At 37.7% G+C, this 22,234-nt stretch overlaps 2 protein-coding genes across 7 annotated transcripts in view; one reads left to right on the top strand and one right to left on the bottom strand.

Annotated features, from left to right (window-relative positions):
• LOC136839648 (protein HID1) overlaps positions 1–21,402 on the bottom strand; it is an 85,625-nt gene extending 64,223 nt beyond the window's left edge. Inside the window, exon 1 of one of the 2 annotated variants that reach the window (XM_067105965.1) lies at positions 21,167–21,402. The gene's annotated coding sequence lies outside the window, so the exon portion shown is untranslated. The remainder of the gene's footprint in view (positions 1–21,166) is intronic. The other variant, XM_067105964.1, reaches the window with a different exon arrangement.
• LOC136839650 (angiopoietin-related protein 7-like) lies at positions 1,557–19,250 on the top strand. Of its 5 annotated transcripts, none has more exons than XM_067105969.1 (7): positions 1,557–1,577; positions 11,560–11,931; positions 13,589–13,795; positions 15,545–15,716; positions 16,514–16,622; positions 17,669–17,805; positions 18,624–19,250. In XM_067105969.1, the coding sequence occupies exons 2-7, from the start codon at positions 11,869–11,871 to the stop codon at positions 18,812–18,814; spliced, it is 879 nt and encodes a 292-aa protein (XP_066962070.1). In that variant the 5' UTR covers positions 1,557–1,577; positions 11,560–11,868; the 3' UTR covers positions 18,815–19,250. The 5 variants fall into 5 exon arrangements, with proteins under 5 accessions (XP_066962070.1, XP_066962072.1, XP_066962068.1 ...); XM_067105971.1 differs by lacking the exon at positions 1,557–1,577 and adding an exon at positions 5,560–5,693 and having other exon boundaries at positions 11,748–11,931; XM_067105967.1 differs by lacking the exon at positions 1,557–1,577 and adding an exon at positions 5,592–5,693 and having other exon boundaries at positions 11,449–11,931.
• Positions 21,403–22,234: the final 832 nt, after the last annotated feature.

The raw sequence follows: 22,234 nt of genomic DNA, 5'->3' as shown, positions 1-22,234 counted from the left end.
TATTTATCGAGAAAATTCTACGCATGCAGTGGACCTAATACAGTAAAACGTACCTATTTTCCAATTTACGATGCCTGGTCAAAAGAAGTCTATTTCAGAGAATATAAATCCGGCTTATTCCGAGTTCCCGTGTGTCCCTTTCATTTACACCGGTGACTTCGGGATGAGACTAATTTTTCTCAGAAATCGGCCTCTGGTGACCGATCCGCATTGGCGGCGAAAAAATAAACAGGTAAAATTGTAACGGTTGGGGTTAGCTTTGTGTATCGCAGCAGAAGTAGGCAGCGGATTAATAATATTGTAAACTAAAATAAAAAAATAGCTATATAGTAACAGGGACAGTTACATGGGGTTCACAGTAACTCCGAATTTACATAAGCATGACGAGAAAGGCCACAAACAACCTCGCAGAGAAGGTGCAGGGTAATTAAAGATCCCATACTTGCCGGTTACATCGTTTGAGAACATTTTATTCTGTATCTACAGAAGATGTCACTCTGAATTTTGTATATAAAACTTCAAACTGTAATTTGATTCAGTTGAAGTCCACGGCAGTCTTAATCTCTTAGTCTTCTATACATGGACTGAGTGATCCCGTAAGATTTTCGAGTACGGGCGTCGAGGATGCATTACAACTACAACAACAAAAAAAGGAAAATAAACAACAGCTACATGACTTCTCGACGATTATCAAGTTTGCTGGCTAGACGAAGTTTTAAAGACAGAGTTATCTAAATAGCCTTTTATTGAATTTTTTTTTTTTAATCTTTCAAAATTAAGAGAAAAATGATATCGAGAGTCTAACAAGGAACTGATAATGCAAATATGAAAATGTATATTAAGGTGGCTCCAGAGAGAGAGAGAGAGCGATTTACTGACACAAGCTGTGTCCATACAAGACCTCCTATGGAAATAGACTGAATGAACCCCCATCCCCGCTAGACCTAATATTCTATAAGAATATTTTTGTTTAATAGGTTCATTAAGTATTTAAAGATCATTCTTATTTCAACTCGTATTTTATTTCATCCCAAACATTCATACGCAGTTTACAAAGAACTGACCTGTATTTACCGTTAGTACGAGAAGAGACAATTTGACGGCTTAATACCTTCCCGCATGGTACTTGGCGATGTGCATTCTTCCAGATGTCCGACGAGGGAGTCAGTGACACTCCCGGTCTGTTACCACAGATCGGCGTATTTTGATTACTGTGAATGTACTTGGTGCATTTATTGATATTTGTGCTTAGATACAATCTCAGTCACGATTCTCTTTTTATCACTCATATTCGTCACCCTTCCAGATTTAATCCGTACCAGATACCATCATTTGCTGGCGAACTTACATATATGAAATTTGAATGATTAGTCTTGATTGAAATGTAATCCGAACCCATGAATTCTATAATAATTTTAAGTCTCATTCTTTTACTTTTTCAGCATGAGTGGACACAACAAAACCAGGTCCCCTGCTGGTCTAAAAGGGATTTATGAGTAGAGGAAGGAATAAGAAAAAATGAACACAAATGAAGAGAAGAGGCGACGGTCAGACCCATTTCCTATGCTTGTGACCAGGTAAGATGTTTACTTCCAGAGATTCGTCTCATAAAGATACTAGCAACTCTTGAAACTGTGGTCTGTTTCGAGTGGCTTCTGAAGAAGTTATACACGTCGAAAACAATAGTAACATCTAAAATGCTTGATTATGCTAAAAAAAAAAGCGCGGTTCATAATAAAAATGCTTTACCATCTTTACCATCTCATATATCAACAAATAATTCCTATCATTCCGATAAATTATAAGTGCAGTATACAAAAAGAAAGAATAAAATATTGACAGAGACAATAAGTTATGTCTCGTAATCTATTTTTCCTGGAAGCGACCTCGTTCAGGAACCAATTACCTTCTTCATCACGGCACTCAGAAAAGAAACCTACTCGCCAGTCCCCAACCCTCAATAGCCAGTGCCTTTATGTCAGTGGAGTCGGCAGCCATTGCAGAATGGGTGTGGTTGATCAGCCCTAGATATAAGAAAAACTTTTATACCCTCAGAGCACGTAAAAATTTCGTTAGATCAAAAGAAGCACTCAAATTAGGCAACTAGACTAATAATCGCTCTTTTTCGGGAAGGTTTTCATAAAAGCAAAATGGTATGTAAGTGAATTTATTGCTTTACTTTGTATCCTGAATATTCCTCTTTTCTCTACACAGCTATTGAACGGGAAGTTAGCGCAGACGGACAAATCTTTCATACATGGAGAAGGGAGGCTATTTCATTGCTTTGCCTTGTAAGAACCGACAGACAAATATTTAAGGTCACGGAAAATATATGAATTCCTCAATTGATTCTAAGTTTAAATCTCATTTGATATGATGTTGCTGCTCTTCAATTTCCTCTGATCTATCTTAGGGTTTGTAAAAATATACGAAAAATAGATAGCTATATGTTTCTTTGGTTTTACTGTACAACCATGCTACAAAATTATCGCAACCACTTTTTACCTGGGTGTTCCGAGGGTGGGAAATTCAGTCATCTCATTAACTTGAACAAATGAATCATTAATCTTCATGCAGCGCCTGTTATCTAAACACTGTTAGATCAATTGAAAGATCCCTACGGGCTATTCAAATTTTGCAGGGAGGGTGCAAGCGAGACAATGGAACAAGGAGTGTTTAAATCGTAGAGTTTATGTCCAGCTTTCGCCATCAGTGTCATAATTATTTCTCTTTTTCTCGTACCCATTATTGCAGGGCGCACTTTTTCTTCGTTGTAAGAGACCAATAAAATATTCGCATTATATTTCAGTCAGTGACTAAAAACTTCAGTTAAAGCAACGCGTTGCAGTTCATGAGAAATGTTAGCTATTCTGCATCAATGTTCTTTTCAACAGCTGTGTAGAGGCTAGAAGCAAAACATAAGAAACACGGACAGTGATTAGTCCTTTGTATAGAATTTTGCTTTTCTCCTATAAAAATACCTTCGCGAATTTTATAATGCAAAAATAATGTGGGAAAAATATTAAGATAAAATAAAAAAATCAAGGAATTTTTTTTTACATATACATGAGTGTGTTCATATTCAGTTTGCATGTATTTATTTGTTTACTACTATTCGTCCATTTACTTATCTATTCATATACACACATACATACATACACACACACACACACACACACATATATATATATATATATATATATATATATATATATATATATATATATATATATATATATATATATATATATATATATATATATATCGTGAACTGGGTCCCTCGTCTCAAGGACTTCTCTTCGGGTGTTTCATTGAGCTCGTACAACCAACGTTGCAAAACCTATGGTCATCATCGCCATAAATAAATAATGTGGCCTTATAGGAATAAAAAAACAAAATTTCCAAGAAATTGATAATATGGTAAAACTGAATTGACGTTGTGTTATAAATTTTCAAGAAAACCAGTTTCCTCCATGAACTTCAAAATATCCTCTCCGAGATCCAAGGAAAGACGATAATTACCCTCTTCATCAGTGAACCCTGAAAAGAAACGATTTCTCAAGTTACCAAGGTTGGAGCACTGAACCAGGGCAAAGTGCTACACAGAGACTGATGGCAATACGAAATACACTTTCCCCTGAATGAATTCTTGGCATGGGAGAATTTTTATGCAAACTAAGTAATGCAGGGCCTCTTCCCCAGCCTGGAAGGACACCTGCCTTCTTCCGAGGAAGCAGCCTCTGGGTCGGACCCTCCCCTTCAAGGCTCCCCTCAAGAGACTGGCGAGCCTTGGGGGCTAAGGGCAGAAGAAGAATTCAAGGTTATATACGAAACTGCTACTCGACAGGCACAAGATACAAATGTTGAGGTTCCAGTATACCTTTATGTCTGCAACAACAGATGACACTTCACAAACTTTGAAGGAGTTCTATCTTGTAAAACTATATCACCCATTTCTGGACACACTTAGATGGAAGTCATGCAAGCGTAACTCACTCCTTAGAACAGTGTTATATATTTATTTTTCGCCAAATAAATTTACTGCCATAATTTAAAGCTAGTTCTGTCCTCTGAGCTTCGATAGGACATACGAACTTTATATTGCGATAGCAAATTTATTTTGCGAAAATCAAATATATAACACTGTTCTAAGGAGTGAGTTTCGCTTGCATGACTTCCGTCTAAGTTCATCTTTACTACGAAGGCCCGCGAAACGGATATGTTATGCACTAAGTAAAGCAGACAGGGAAGGAAAAGGAGTGGACCTTAATTTCAAAGGAAGCGATCACGTCGCCTTTGTTAAAAGGAAAAGAAGTGGAATGAAACCAATCAGAAAGAGGAAAGAAGTTCAGATCTTGGAAGCAAATAGGAAGAACCAGTTAGAGGGTTGCTCATTCCCCTTACTAAGTGTCATATGGTTGCACGAGAGGTGCTGCGTGCATTTTTAGTTAATCTATTTCAGTGTATATGACTCACGAAACATTGAAGCTATTTTTTTGTTTGTTTGTTAGTTCTCATGACCTGAGACCACGGAACCTTTCCTTCCTTTCATTTCTCCCCAGGACTGTTAGCATATTAATGTCGATATCTAAATCCTGGCGACGAGAAACGACTCACAATCTCATTTCAGGATGTTGGGAACTACAAACCCTTTCTAAAGGGGGATTAAAAAATGAACTAAGGGGACGAATGGTTAAGCATTCGTTTTTGCAATGACTCATGGTAACCTCATATAGCGAAAATAATGCAAGTTATATGCTGCACATATTCGGTTTCAGATTCTACTCTTCGTGTAGGTTCAGCATTCTTAGGCGAAACTATTTTATCATTGTGTGATGTTAGTAAAGCGGTTCTGTACATTTTCATAATATATAAAAAGCTCATTTTGTAAAATAGAACTTTGCATAACTTTTATATAAAATCTAGCCCTTGAAAATGAAACGGTTTTATCTTTCATGCATAAGCGATATAATTGAAATTTGAGTTTCTGTCATTTTCCCGACAGTCTTAATTGATTCACGTCTGCCATTTTTCAACGGTAGCGCTTAATACACGTAAATGTTTCTTAAATGCTGCGTTTTATTAAGAGTAAAATCAAAATCAAGAGAGAGAGAGAGAGAGAGAGAGAGAGAGCGTACTGAATAATTCATCACTTTTTCTGTCCTCTTGCCTCTTTCCATTGAGTTATAAGCCGACAGGTTCTCAGTCCAACGCACATTCTAAAGGGTAGCGGGAGTCGAATTAATTTTCAGTATGTGAACGCAATATGTCTGCTTATCCTGAGACTCTTATTAGTACGTATATTATTATACGTATACTGAACCAAATATACGTACCACCAAACGTAAAAAAATATAAATAACAACGAGAGATTAAGTTTTTTGTGGGTGCACCAGTGGACGGTCTAGTACTGATAAGATCAGCGTTCCTACGCTCCCTGACTTGGAAATTCACATCCCATTGCTTCTGAAAATAATATTTGCTTTGTTCATGTCAGATAGCGAGTCTCAGGGGCATGTTCAGTTCAAGCTAGATAAGCACATCCGGTGCCTCTGTCAGTGCCACTGCCCAGAGGAGGTGCCAAACTCGGCACTCAGTCACCAAGAGGTCAGGCGACTCAGGCCTCATTGGCGGCACTTGCAGTTCGCGAGGTCTCGAGGAGTGTGGCTCTGCAAACGTCCTTTATCAAAAAGGTGTCAGTTGTTTTTTTTTTTTTTTTAGAAAGAGAGCGTGTTAGATTTCGCCATTTCAGAATATTTTCATGTAGTGTTGTGTCACTGGACTGGACGGGAGTCGTGGAATTTAGGTTAGAAAGTCAAGCGATGGGACTACTTCAGCCATTTAGCGTTGGAGCAAGTAAAAAGAGGACACAGAGTGGCTAAACGGAAAATAAACGAAAAGTCCAAGAGTCTAAAAGTGAAATAGGGGGAAAACCCCTAAGTTGCACTAAGAAATAAGAGTTAAAAAGGCTGGACAGCAAAATTAAAGAAAGGAAGCGGGGATAGAGACAAAGCAAGGGGCTAAGAAGTTCCTGCATTTCGGGGACGAAAGGAAAGCTCCAATACCCTGAGATAAATGCCTACAGTGCACTGCGTGAGGTGCGCCGATGGCATTGTCACCTACGGGGGTGTAACGTTGTGTCATTTGGCAGTAACTACCTACTCTTCGTTCCCCATTTCTGTGTATCAATACGCAAGTAAATGTGAAAATAAAAAGAACAAAATCAAAGTACCAGTGTCAAGTGCCTCAACAATTTCCTGGGATCAAAGGAATGATAATTATATGGGAGGTTCAAACAGTGAAAACCACAGCGAAAAATCATTGAGCCTTTTCAGGAATATGAGATCATCATTGACCGCTAAAATGGAAGGATTAAAGGTCAAGGAGGACTCGTGTCCGATAGGATTTCCCCCTGTACTGTGAAGCCGAGCAGCCAGAAGTATTTGTGCGTACTGGTGCTTATGATAATATGACTCTATATATACTGTGTGTATATATAATATAATATATATATATATATATATATATATATATATATATATATATATATATATATATATATATATATATACAGGATATAATATATATAAATATATATATTTATTTAATATATATATTTATATATACTATATACATAATTATGTATATGTATATACTGTGTATATATACATAACTATATATATATATATATATATATATATATATATATATATATATATATATATATATATATATATATATATAATATATTTCTGCACTGGTTGGATTTCATATTTGAGCAGTTGTTTCACTTACACCATCACCGTCTTTGTCTCTCTCTCTCTCTCTCTCTCTCTCTCTCTCTCTCTCTCTCTCTCTCTCTCTCTCTCTCCATATTTATATGTTCTATTTATTTCTCCAAAAATTTAATCACATCTCTCAAACGGGTAAAAGAAACAGCAGTCTCAGTTAGAATCTGCGAAAATAAAATATTCAGAAGCATTTAATTCGCAATGGAAATCAACAATCGGGTTCAAAAACTGTTTCGCAATAAGAGCAAAATGAGCATCATTTAGGTAAGTGTCCATAAAAAAACTAATATAACTGTATGCGCATGCGCTTATCCTCAATCAATGTGTTTTCATAAAGTTAAACAGTTCATAGGTTCGCGTGCCCCTTTAAACTTAGGTTTTCCGTGCGTACCATGGTGCAAGTGACACTTAAAATAGACATAGAGAGAGAGAGAGAGAGAGAGAGAGAGAGAGAGAGAGAGAGAGAGAGAGAGAGAGAGAGAGAGAGAGAGAGAGAGAGACGTGGTGAATATATATATATATATATATATATGTGTGTGTGTGTGTGTGTGTGTGTGTGTGTATGTAACTACACGGTCGAGGAAATGAAATGCCTATTATTAACTCTTTACCATTTTATCAATATCTTTTGTTCGTATGCGTGATAATACAAGCCGACTTTTGAAGACAAACACCGTCTTGCCTTTTCTTCATTCCGAATAAGTTTTCTCAAGGGCAAATGTAAATCTTCCAAGACTGTAATCAGCTGAGCAAGGAAGATTCTATTAGATGTACATGAGCCGAGGCATCTGGCCAAGGTGGCTGTAGGCCTACTGAGGAAGAAGTAGTTTCCCTAGTCATTTCCCTAGACCATCGTTGAGAACGTTTCTCAGTTGGTTTAGATATTCATTTATTAAAATTCTCCAGGTTCGAGATATTGCGCTGCTGCACCACTCGCTGTTTCCAGCAATCGTTTCCTAATGAATCGGCGAGAACAGATGGAAAATTTAAAAAGATTACAAATATTAAAATGCACGGGAATTAGGTGAATGAGCTTTCAAGGCGGTCTAAAGAACTCATCTCCAGCTAGATATTCGATATTCTCACAATTTGCAAATGTTATTTAATTGCGGTTGCTGCCGAGGTCTTAAGACCTGGTTTGACGATCATTACTCATTGCCAATGTGAACCTGAAACCGTCACAGAAATGCCTCGCTTAATAATGTATACTATGCAACCGCATTACAAAATGAAACCTTTGTACTTGAGAAAAGGCAAATTTGGCTTCAGGCCAGTTATATCCCGTCCTCTCGAGTTTTTTAGACTGTTAAGCAACCGGGAAATTCACGGGATCTCACACAGTCATAGCCAGAGTTAGACCTTGGCCATAGCACCCATTACGCTAAAAGCCACTGGTTAGGAAGGTCGTTACAAGCGAATGGAAATGTGCACACACATAAATAAGTACGTATGTATAAATAAATGTATATACATATGTACAAATATGTGTGTGTAAAAGATTTGCCACAGTTCACTGGATAGGACACTTGCCCCACCAATGAGAGGCCGTGGGTTAGATTCCCGAGCGAGCTAAAGGAACGTCTCTTTAAATCCATCTACATCTAGCCAAAGCGGTGAATTCGGTTAATCATATTCCTTGCAATTAGTCGACTGGGGTAGGTTCCACGAACAAGGGCATTGGCCCAGCAACTTAACTCACAAGAAGTTCGTTTGAACAGGAAGGATTGTGCCTTCCGAAGCCACCATCTAGGAAGAAAGGAAGTATGGCTTATGCATACATACACGCGCATGCACACACACACACACACACACACACACACACATATATATATATATATATATATATATATATATATATATATATATATATATATATATATATAGAGAGAGAGAGAGAGAGAGAGAGAGAGAGAGAGAGAGAGAGAGAGAGAGAGAGAGACTTGTCAGTTTTGTTTGTGTTATTCATAGTTATCTGTGTGTTCGTAAGCGCTATGTTTATTCTGCATATACAGTAAAATATATAAGTTCATAAAATGTTTATGATTGTGTATTAAAAACGTATATGTCTTTTGTTAAATTTTAACTTTCTTTCAAAGGTACGGGTTTTTGTTCGTGCATGTGCGCTATTTTTGAGTTCGTATATCTAACGTGTTCATGTGCGGATATGCGTGCATGCATATTATACAAAGGGCGTAATAATTTACAGTAAAAAGACAGGTAAAAGTATATAGTTGGAGACAATAAGGACTCTTTGAGTTCTTCTAAGTGTCCGTTATCTTGTTTTCTTGTTATTCTTACTTTATTTTCATCTTTACTTTTTGGTAGCAGTCAACTGCGCCTAGTATGACTAACATCCGCAGCAGGATAAGCTTGATTTTTGTGATACGAGTGTTAGGGATACGACCGCATTTTCTCCGTCCTGTCTTCAGCACACACACACACACACACACACACACACACACACACACACACAGAGAGAGAGAGAGAGAGAGAGAGAGAGAGAGAGAGAGAGAGAGAGAGAGAGAGAGAGAGAGAGACTTTCTACAGCTGGATATGATCACCACGAAAAACAATATCCTTTTAAATGTTTTCTATTTGTCATTCTGGAAAAGAAATCCATAAATGGTGATGAAACTCTTCCAAAAGACAGAACAACATCTAAACATCAGAATACGCAAATTAAGAAAAAGATGATTTTGCAACCCCTGTGACTCGGGAAACATCCTTAAAAACATACAGATGACCGAAGCAATCTCCTCCTCCTTGTTTGTAGCGTATCACAAACGTACGTCCAGTCGACGAAGCAGAGTTGTGCGTCAGGATCACATCGCAGGCGTCATTTCCCGCCATGAGTCAGGTTGCTCGTTTTCCTCTTCGAGCTTCGGACGGTGTTTTGCGTCGGTGATCTGAGATTTCTCTTGAAGTCGTCAACGGTCCGTTTCCGTTGAAATCTCTCTCTTTTCCTTTCGGTCATTTTGTACTATTCTCCAAGTTTATATTCGGTGTTATGATTAATTTTCATTGCTAGATGTAGGCCTATAAAATTAACAATTGTGAGTTTTCTCACGGATTTTTGTATAATTAAGATTCGTAGTATCTCGGGGTTTTCATTCTATAATGTATATATGAAGGCTTGAGAGATATGACTCGTGGTGCTTAGAACATTGTTTGTTCTTCTGGGTAGCTCGTATATCCAAAACAGTAACAGTGCTAGCATACAGAAAAAATAGACACACAGCTAGCGTACAGACAGCTATATGACACATAGATGTTTATCGTGAAAGGAAAGAATCGTGTTTGTTGCGGAGAGCTTCTCTTTAATTAAAATTAATGGGGAACCTGACCTGCATCTTGTAACTAAATGACGAACCTCATTTTCCATGGATGTTTAGTGAAGGTTTTGCTCAGCGATGAATGATGACGTCACCTTTTCATAAGAGGTCCGGGCGTGTGGACACGACTGTCGGCTAAAAAAGACCAGTTGAGGTCAAAGACCTCGGGGACTCGAGTTGTGTCAGTACTTTGAACCGGCTTTTCTTTTGTCTCTTTATTTTTAGGCACCTCCCTCCCTCGTCTTCCTGCTATTTCGGTAAAGATATCGACATATGAGTTATCTTATATATATATATATATATATATATATATATATATATATATATAATTATATAATTATATATGTGTGCTTGTGTGTGTGTGTGTGACAAAAATCTTTGGACACAGTGACCGCTATTGGTTGTTACGCCAAATAACTTTGATTAACCAAACCCTTACTGCATAACAAGTGTGTTGCGGGGGAGAATTCTTGCCATTTTTATCCTGTATATTGTAAGAGGTTTCTAATGTCTGCTTTCATGCTGTTGTCAATCTGGTATTATTAATATCCTCTACCATTGTTCAGTTTTCTCCAGAGGGCGTCTATTTGAGGGGAAGATTACTAAATGTAACGAAAGGGATTCATGGGAGGAGTGACTTGTATTTTAAGAATGGGTAATGTTTACAGATGAGACGGTATTGATTCAGGATACTGAGGAGAAACTGCAGGAACTAGTGACAAAATTCGGAAGCGTTTGCGCTTTTAGAATTGGTTTTCACGCACTAATTAGATTTGCTCGTCAGTTCCAAATCCTGACACGAACTGCATACGGATCTCTGCACAAACTCTCGCCGTATCTTGCTAGAACTTCTACTACAGCGTTGAATGACCGTAGGCCTACCTTACTTTGCAGAGCGTCGGCATATACATACCGGTGAAGCTCCCAATACCAGAGGTTTTAGAATCTCCTTCCTCTAAAACTCTAGATCATTCTTCATACCTGTGCTATGGAAGCGAACCTTCTATATTGAGAGAGGTTTAGTGCTCGTCTCGGTTGGTGATACGAACCTTTAGGTCTACAACAAGCCTCTTATTCTCTTTGACACTTTTCCACACTACTCACGAGCCGTCCTTGGAGAGGCTTGCAGAGAGCAGGCCTCATCTAAACAAACCACCGAACAAGGCTTTCATGCTATTTCATAGGGCCATGATCAGTTGCCTTACTTTAGCATAACTTATTTCTCAGCGTTTCTCGGTTCCATCTATCACAAATATGCATTCTAGAGGTCACTGATGAGTTAGTGGACTATTCATACCATTCATACGGATGTCTCCACATTTCAGACTGTGATGAGAAAAGCATATAACACATAGGACATTAATAGATAATGCAGTTTGAGTGAATGAACTTCTTGACGTCGGCGAAGATCAGTGATTTTACTTTTGCTTTTGCAGGTTGACAGAAAACTCCCATCCACTTTGACACAAAGGATATAAAACTGAAAGCGTCCCAAGCTATGGAAGAAAGTGCGTCAAGAAAATATTCATTCGCAACTCGCATGTTTCTGTAGAAACACATACATAGAAAACATTCATTGGCTATTCACCTATTTATTCAGATCAGTTTTTATTTCATTTCATAGTGACCCAAAGATAAAAAAAATCATTCATCGGCGACTCGTTTGTTTCTGCGTTGCGGCCTTGGAAACAATTCGTCTCAGAGTGAAATAAAGGAAAATAGTCTAAACCTCTTGAACACCGAAGATGAACTCTCAAAATGTCGTCGCTGGACTATTCATCTTTTTCCTCGGAGAAGTTATTGGTCAGGTGAGTTGCTGGAAGTTTGTGATCACTGTTTCTACTCTTTAGCAAAGGTGTTTCAGTCAGTGCATGCGGTGATTTCTCGAATGGGGCATAAAGGCAACTTCATTTTGCTCTTTCAGAGGTATTCGAGTAACAATTAACGTAAATTAAAGCCTCAAATTGCATCTTCTATCACATGTGCAGTCACAAATAAGTATCCCATATGTACATGTATGTATATATATATATATATATATATATATATATATATATATATATATATATATATATATATATATATATATATATATATGTGTGTGTGTGTGTGTGTATATATATAAATAAATATATATATATATATATATATATATATATATATTATATATATATATATATATATATATATATATATATATATATATATATATATATATATATATATATATTTGTATGAATTATGGAATTATGAAATATAGTTCATGAATTACAGTACAAGTCAAATGCCACAGAAGGAATGAATTTACAGGGTAAGGACATAAAAGAAAGCTCAGAAATGCTCAGGATTTCCTTCCATGCCCATTCACAGCTGCGCCATTTTCCCTTTATCCTTTGACTAAATAGTCTTTGCCCAGGGCAGTGGACCGCCTAGCATGGGAGGCTTGATGAAGCGAAAATACTAGGCCCTAATTTGTCCTTTAGCCAAAGTTTTGCAGCCGGACACCGTTCATCCTAATGTAAGGCAACACACACAGACACTGAATCGACAGACCGCGCTGTTGTAACCAGTATTCATACAGAAATTCAAGGGAGCTGGATAATGAGAGAGAGAGAGAGAGAGAGAGAGAGAGAGAGAGAGAGAGAGAGAGAGAGAGGACCAACAGTACTGGAAAATGAAACAAAATGCTACAGAAAAACATGACTGACAATACAAAGATAAGAGATGAAGAAGGCACTCCAGGGCAAAGTGGATGAATGAAAGTAAAACAATCGACCAAGTTTTGGGTTAAATCTAAGCAAATATTTTAAGGCGGGAAACAGAAGTGAATTCAAAGGGAAATGATGAAAACTGGAAACTCGTCTTTTCAGATATTGAAGCCAAATGGCAATGAAAATGAGTATTCTGAAGTATGTTGGTATGGAAGATAGTAGAGAAGTGCACCTAAATGATATGAGTAAAATAAGTTAACCTAACTGGGTTTTGAAGTAGCTGCTGAGAAAGCACAGAGCTCAATTAATAGTAATTTTTATGAAAGGCGACAGGATTCGATTGCACTACAGGTGCAGAACAGTGGTGAAAGTGAGTGGTTGGTCAGATGAATATACTCATTAGAAGCATAAATTATTTGAATCTCAAAACTAGAAGAATTGCCTGAAATGTTTCATCTGTGTACATTTCCAATTGAAATTCTATTCCCAAAGAATATGTCGGATGGCTGGAAATTTTACATATCACACGCAAGGAAAGATGACTGCAAACAAGTGTCTACTTTACAGAAGTAATAACAGTCAGGTGAGAAGCACTAAGCTTCAGAAAAAGTTCCTAGGTCTGATCTGATTTGACGAAAAGACAGAGTAAAATAGAAACCAAAGCCAAGGTTACATCAATTTACCCTTGTTACTTTCCTTACTAGTTTTGAATCCTGGGTTTTAATAACCAAAATGACCTTTGCATACATTACAGACAGATAGTACCAGGCGAGGAAGATGTGAGGAGAGAGCAGCTCTCCAGTCGGAGATAAGAAATTTCCAGGAATCTCAAGAGGTGCTGCGAGGCGAAGTGGCCAGTCTGAGGGAGGCCCTAGACTCAATCAGCTCCCTTGTGGCCTCCTCCTTGCCAGAGGACTGCAGTGCAGCTAAAGCGAGAGGAAGCTGGACCTCTACGACCATGGTAGGTGTTTTTTGTTTCATAATTTGTCTGCAGGTGACTCTCAGACAAACGTGAACGTTTTCCTGTCCATTGCAAGTTACAATTACAATCAAACTAGTACAAAAAATCACAAAATTTGCTGAGAAACTGTTCATTAACTAGTTATTAAAATTGTGCTTTTAATATTTTTATCCCACACCTGATTCAGGAGGCATGGATATGTTTTTGCTCAGGTGACAATAAGTGTTAGCCAGTCATTAAAAAGAATAATGTGTTACATCAACGTAACCATTGTAATTATTAATATTACGCACCTATTCTAGAAGACGTTATGTTTTTGGTTTAGCGATAATGTGTTCGGTAACTGAAATAACAACATTCATAACAAACAGACCAAATTCAGCACATGGAGATGAAATCGTTCAAATGAAAATGACACTATTTCTTTGGGTAAGGCTCGTCTTCCATTCCACCACTACTAACAGATGATGGTAGATTGGTTAGATATGGTATACTGGAAAACAAGACTGTTCAGTATGCCGATGATGCAACACTTGCGGGTTTAGTAAAGGCTCCACTTATGAGAAATGAAGCCGCCCTCAGCCTCAATCGAGACATAGACCGGATCAGTGAATGGTGAAGGCGGTGGGGTATGAGGCTGCACCCCAGCAAAACGAAAACACTGTTGATTAGCAGATCTCATACAGAATTTCCACCCCATCCTCCCCTTCAGGTAGATGCGACTATGCTGAATAAGTCTAAAGCTTTGACTATCCTAGGTGTAACTCTTGACACATCTTACTTTTGAGAAACAACTAGTGAAAGTTTCAGCAAATGCCGCACGAAAGTTAGGTATTGTTCGTAAGGTCTCATATAGTTCCAAGTGATACAATCAATGCAACCTGTTTTAGGTTGTTTGTGCTTCCTTTACTGGAATACAGTTCTCCGGTGTGGATCTCTGCTTCTGCCAGAGATTTATCTCTTTTAGGTTTAGCGGTTCGTGGTGGTAGGTTTCTGTTTCCTAATATTAGCAGTTATGACTTGTACCATCGACGCATGGTCTCTTGTTTATTCATAAGTTGTATTTTACCAGAGCTATTTCACATTCACAATTGATCCCTGATCCACTTTTTCTGCCGACAGCAACCAGATTTGCTGAACAGCAGCACCAGCAAGCAGTAAATGTGCCTCGCTGTCGAACTTTCCAGTTCCGGTGGTCCTTTATTCCTCACACCGTTGGACTGTGGAACAGTCTCCCTTCAGAGGATGTCGCGCAATTGGAACTTCTGAAGTTCAGCCGAAGATGCAATGCACTGCTACCCTAATGCTAATCTTCTTCCTGTATTTCCCTTTACCTTCTCTTACTTCTTCCTAATGAACACCATATTCTTTGGAAGCTTGAATTTCAAGTCAGTGGCCCCTTTGGTGGGCTTGTTCCATATGAATAGGGTTCATCTTCTGAATAATAATAGTATACGATCCTGGTTGGTGACTGATTGATCGTCAATTATCTGGCGTCTCATCACCGACCCTAGTTAGTAAAACTGTGGTAGAACATTGCTTAAAAAAAAAGATAGAACCACACTTACTCATTTCAAAATCTGCAATAATTATTAGAAAATTACTTTTCGAACACATTGAATAAGAACGTAATTCGACACCTTCGAGAATGAGTAATCGGTGACAACAAGTTCTAGTGACTCTTTAGGCTAAACTCCATAAGAGAATCCTGAAGACAGGAATTCGGTAACTGAGTTCATTCTTTTTCAGATTAAGCCGCCAGGCTTGCCTCCAAGGATGGTGAGATGCGAACAGCGCGAGCAAGGTGGAGGATGGACAGTCATCCTGGCTAGAAGACCAACGAACAACCCCATCAACTTCAACACCACTTGGCAGAATTACAAGGATGGCTTTGGAGACATCAATGAAGAGTTTTGGATAGGTAATAAAAAGACAGATACAGGACACACACAATATATATATATATATATATATATATATATATATATATATATATGTATATATATATATATATATATATATATATATATATATACATATATATATATATATATATATATATATATATATATATATATATATATATATATGTAAATCCCAGATGGAATTATCAATGCAACATAAATCAGTTCTCGGACGTAGGTGAAATACTTGTAGACACAGACAATCTCTGACAGGACTTGATACTCTGCTCTGATAAAATAGATCTCCTGTTAATGATGCCACATAAAAAGGAAGCGCCAGTGCAATTTTAACCTATGAAACATGATATAAATGATGAAATATGAATCTTTCTCAAGAGAAAAGGGAAAGTTATTGGCGAATGCAATCAGCCAAAACAAATACTGGACATCAAGAGGATCGACTTATCTCAACTTTCATTGAAAGATACAGCTTTGCAATGTTTTGCTTCGCCAAGAAAAGCAAACTAGATTCGAATGGTTTTTTTTTTTTGCATTATCTTTGGTAGGTTATTGAAGCTCTTGCTGAAGAACTGTCATAGTATTATCATCACTGAATTATCAATTACAGAATGTAAGGGAAAATGCTATTTCAACACATGGCGAGAATCTTCTACCTGACAGACTTAGACAAGATGTAAACAACGCAATACTTTGGGAAGTATTAGCAAGAGAGTAGGGTCTCTCATTAGATAATAGAACAAGTTTCTCCCTGACTTTCCTCTGGCTCGTCCGTCTAATTCTGCACTGCTTGCAGGGAACGAGGTGCTGCACAAACTCACCAGAGAGGTTCCCCATCAGCTCCGAGTGGTCATCACAGACTGGAGCGACACCAAGGAGAAGACTGCCACGTGGAATATGTTTGTGTTAGTACTATACTCAAGAAGAACAGAACCAGCTACCTGTGTAGCTATCTGTCGTGTGGAATTTGGTTGTTATTTTAACTTTTGAACTTCATATCCCTAATTCTATTCAGCTATCTAGTTAATGTTTTTCTTTAGTATTGCGTCAGTAGTACATATCAAGATTAATCAGCTTATCTGCCGTAAATATGTATGCATATTCATTTACCAAATGGTTATGAAATATTCCTCCTGCACATTTTTTCAAAATTTCATGGAAATTTTGTAACATTAAGTCTTGTTTTCGTGATTTTTGCATCAATAACGCCAAAATCCACTGTGAGGAAAGTTCCGTTATTTTCACCAAATAATCTTACACCCCAATTAGAATTCCTTAATAATTAGCATATAGCCCGTTTTTATTAATATATCGTAACAATGCCTTCATAGAGATAAAAAAAAACAGGCTCTAATGAAAACAAAATAAGATTAATTTGCCTGACGGTGTTTTCGATAACCTATGCTCATTTTGAGACGTGAGCGTTTCAACAAAACAAAATGAAAAAAGATATTTAGATGTTATGAAAGGCCTTCAGCTTAGAAAATCTCGTCATTTTTGCTTGGGCACTGCATGATAAGCACCATTGTGAAGTTCAGTCAATATTATAGGTAATTAGACGAGGATATGATCTTATTGAACCCGCCGCGAAGGTGATTCACAGTATTTGTTCTCAAGGTTACCCAGTTGCCTATAGAGAACTAATCACAATTATCTGTACTCTGTGCGTAGATATAAATTCTTTATGATTGTTTGATTAGCCAGATAAGGGACGAAGTCCACTCGTAACATGAATGCATAATTATTCTTTCGTTTCATTAACAGGTGCACCTTATTCATTCATCTGAACACAGACGTGCGCACATCTGTGCTCTTATTCATAGTACGTTTATAAAGAATTCAGGTGCGTCCCGAATGTAATTTTTATTCAGACGCAAACAGAAAGCAGGCTATTTCTAACTTAGCTCATAATCGTATACCATGGATGAATTATCGTGGTGCCGTCTTTCAGGGTAGGCAATGAAGATAACCGCTATAAACTGGGCATCGATGGGTACTCGCCTGACATCAGCACAGCCAGCGATGAACTGAAGATCCACAACGGGAGTTCATTCTCCACTCATGACTACGATAATGATATCGATACAGGTACGAGACTTGTTTTTTTCTTCTATTAATGTTCGTAACCGTGTCGTCTTAAATAATAATAGTAAAAGAGTTATTCACTTGTCGCTGGGTAATGAATGTGCGCCAACCTTCGAAATTTGATTTCCAAAGAAGTATTTCGGGCCCAAGGAAAATTAGAGGAACCTCCTAACTATTTGATCTGTCAGAAGACCAGCTGATAGCTGTTGTTTAGTGTTGCTATAGTCATTTTTGCTGCTTGCTATTTTTGCTACTTGGTCCCATGAAAATTATCAGCTAGTACTCAAATCAGTTACTGTCGGACTGTTTGGTCTGTGGTGGGGGTGGTGGCCAATAATGAAGTCTCAGGAAAAAAGTCAGAAAAAAAGTCACAATTTTAGCTAGGAAAAAAGTCACAGAACCAAAAGTCACATTAATTTATGGTGGCCAGTAATGAAGTCACGGGGAAATTCAAATATTTCTTGGGGGTCATTATCTTTATGATATTTGCAGTCTTTTGTTTATGTTTAAAAAAAAATCCACAACCGGCTTGTACTAAACACGCCGCAAAGGGGGATACATACCGAGTTAAAACCCTAGGGGAGTCACTATCTAGGAAAGATTAATGTGACTTTTCCTGTGACTTTTTTACCTGTGCCTTTTTTACCTGGATTCGTGGGGGTTGTTGGGTACTCTCCCGAGCACCTGGAGTCGGTGAAGAGCTAAAATCAGGAACTTGAACCCTTTTTCTTAATCTTTAGTTGTTGTTTTCAGTGCTACTGCCATCACAGCATTCTGCAAGTTCCATATGTCACTGCTTCTTACACTAATCGCTTTGACAGAGCACTGTGCTAGGCGCCATGGAGGTGGGTGGTGGTACTTCCAGTGCTACACGGCCAATCCGACCGGCAAGATCCTGACGCCCTTCCAAACGGGTGACCATGGCATGATTTGGGGCGTCCATCACAAGAAACTGACGCTGAAGAGCATTACCATGATGATTCGGCCAGCCAGTCCTGCTCCCTATCATTAATATGATGGTTTAGAACGCTAAAGTGTACGAGTAGAATTCATTACCTCTATGATACCTCTTCAGGTGGTTACAAAATTAGAACATGAAATGTTTGATTTTCAAATCAAGCGTAATTATTTATATAGCATAAGGAAAAGTAATATGTATAGCCTATATATACATGCATATATATATGCATGTATATATATACATGTATATATGTATATATATATATATATATATATATATATATATATATATATATATATATATATATATATATATATATATATATATATATATGGTAACTGGGATGATGTAAGTCAAATAATTGTGACTGTAAGACTGTCTTCTGTGTATACTGACAGAGTGAAACCAAATAAAAAACATGTGATTGGCATGATTTTATTTTCGTATTATCTGAATATGTTTAAATGTAAAATAAAGCCTTTGAGAAGTCTGAAATTTTGTTCACCCCACATCTTAAAAGAAAAAAATGTCCAATAGAACCTTTAAAAAATACGAGAGAACCCATATCAGCCATTAAAGACAAGAATAGAAGAGATATTTGCTGTGGGGTGGGTTTGGCAGAGTACAGAGATCCACACTAGGCCACTTGTTCTATTCAATTTGAGCGGTTACCAGACCTGTCAAGACGGCCGCAACGCTCTGCAGCGCCGCCCTGGTGGAAGACCACCGAACTACGTAGTACTGGTAGGCTATACAGATAGCATCTCCACATATTTACCCTCTATACTTTCGACATCTATGAGTACGTACTGCCACAGAGCTGGTGAGGTAAAGCTAAACTCTTGGTCTTGGGGACAAAATATATAACCAATATTTCTTTCTGACGAAAGACGGTTGAAAGAAATCTATGGGAATAATTACCTCGTGCAAAAATTCTCTCTTGCCTTCCAACTACTTTATACAGTTACACAGATTCGTCATCATTAGCCTAAATGTGCCAAACTCTCTTACACGCACATTTGCGCTTCTTGGATATCAAGCCCAAAACACGCACATTTGCGCTTCTTGGATATCAAGGCCAAAACGTCATGTCACCTCCTCCCTTTTCCAACTTATCTGTGTCTTATTCCCTTTGGACCGCCTTATTCCCTTATTTACTCACCTGTTACAACTGTATCATCAAAAGTTCACCTTATCTCTACGGTATGTTTCCTCCTTACTCCACATTCACTGACGATTATTTTTCTACCAGCCTCCACTAGGTTGACCTTACTCACAAGTAGCAATAACACAACGCAGAGACTGGACATCATTAGTTTTAGTAATGTTGCTGTTGTTGTTGTTTTTTCTCCTTATTTCTAATAACAATTTCAATGTCGATATATTTTTTTTAGTCTATCACTATACTTTCTATCACCTTGATATATGCAAGCCAAGGGAAGATTAAATGTCCATGTTCTGGTTTGTGCGCGTGATACTTATTTCAGTATTTTGGTACAGGACACGGCACTGCAATACTATGCAACCTACAGCATAAAGCATATAACGCTTCTAAAGATATGAGGAACCATTCACGGCGTTTGTACGAGTCAGCGAGCTTATACTGGTAATTCATCAGATTTCGAACTTTTCACTCAGTTGTCCAAAAACGAAAACCATATATATAGTCCCTTTTATCAAGCATATACGGTATGCAATATCATTCAAGGGAAAAATACGATTATGGACGCACCCAGGTAGACTTGTTAATGAAAGCATAAGGAACGGCTATTAAGATCTATTTCAGTTTGCTGTATTCTTCGAAATTAGAAAAATCAAACCGGAACATTCGAATGCTAAAAGAAGGAACAATGCAGAATCCGGTGAACGCAGCTGCTGCAGACCACAGCAGCTGTACCGAATTGTCAAATCTCCAGCTCTCTGGGGGGGAGGGGGCCAATATTTAACCTATTGGGATCCCGCAGATCAACAAGCGTAATCGTCAGCAGGAGGGAGCCTATGTCTTGACTAGCGGGTAGCTAAAATAATCTCTTCAAGCCTCAGTTTCTATATTCTCAACTTCTTACAATGTTTCAGTGACTTTCAGAGACATTTGCTGCAAACAGACAGCTTACATCAGTTTACTGTACAAAAAAAAAAATGTATACTTATTTCTGCAAACAATAAATCCACAATATACAAATCGTTTCATTTACGCACAAACCACTTATGCTCACATACGGCATCCCCACACAGGCTACCAGCAATCACAACAGGCGCCTGGGCAGCACTCGGAACAAACATGTAAAACAAAAAATAATTCCTACAATGCGAAATTACTAAAATTTCTACGACAAAATGAAACTGCTACGATCACGGTAAATGCTACATGAATGACATTACATGTAACCAAACACCACGTACCCTGCTCACTTCTGTAGCCTCACAAACGGCAGAAACATTCGTCCAAGCGTTAGCCTAAGCAGCGTCGCCGCTAGCCTCACAAAGTTCGGAATGTTGTTAATTAAGAGTGTCCTAAGACCCAAGGCACACACTGTAGATATTTCACTTCACTGCGTTGGTTGATAGTTCCAAATTCACAGGACACACTACCAAAGTCTTTCCCAAACACGGGTCTGTTTACAATCAGCGACACCAATCCTTCTTGCAGGCGGGATGGTGGCGACAGACATGGAACTGTTCTCAACGCCCGCGACGGGGTCCAGTTCACGGCTTCCTAGCATCTTTCACTCAACAATCACGCAACCAACAACAAAGCAAATTTCAAATACACATGACAAATTCCACTAATCACACACAAGCGATCAAACTCACTTGTACAACAATACAATAAAATAACGACGAAAAAAATCAAATGAACGTTTCAAGTCTGCTATGCATGGAAATTCTTTGTACATCAGATCACAAGCCAAACACAAATACTTTTGCTAGTGATTTACTTCCAAATGATTACAAGTTACTTAAGTAAGTGGGAGGTGCCTGCGTAGGGTCTTACAACCAAAACTTGAGTTTATTCCTTGTTATTACTACGGAGATACACCACTTGGGAAAACTTAACATGAAAAGTATACTTGTATATGGCTTCAAAACACTTATCAAATAGCTCGACTGCATTCTCACCACGGAACATTTTTGCTTGAAGTCATTGATACTAGTTTATGAATCCAGTTTTGAGAGTATGAATGGATGACTAAGTTCTCACTAAATAAAAAAAAAAATTATGCATGGGTTGCATTTGAAAAATATACATTTATTGTGTGTATAGATTCATTACATGTATGTGCCTGCACAGATTGCATATACTGTACATACATACATACAGATATATATATATATATATATATATATATATATATATATATATATATATGTATATATATATATATATATATATATATATATATATATATATATATATATATATGTAGATATACAATCTACTAGTCTACTAGAAGCCTTGAGCCCTGCTGG

This window comes from Macrobrachium rosenbergii, chromosome 6, assembly GCF_040412425.1.
Source record: "Macrobrachium rosenbergii isolate ZJJX-2024 chromosome 6, ASM4041242v1, whole genome shotgun sequence".
NCBI lineage: Eukaryota > Metazoa > Arthropoda > Malacostraca > Decapoda > Palaemonidae > Macrobrachium > Macrobrachium rosenbergii.
The sequence above is the reverse complement of the archived record's forward strand: the minus strand, read 5'-3'. Positions and strand labels throughout refer to the sequence as shown.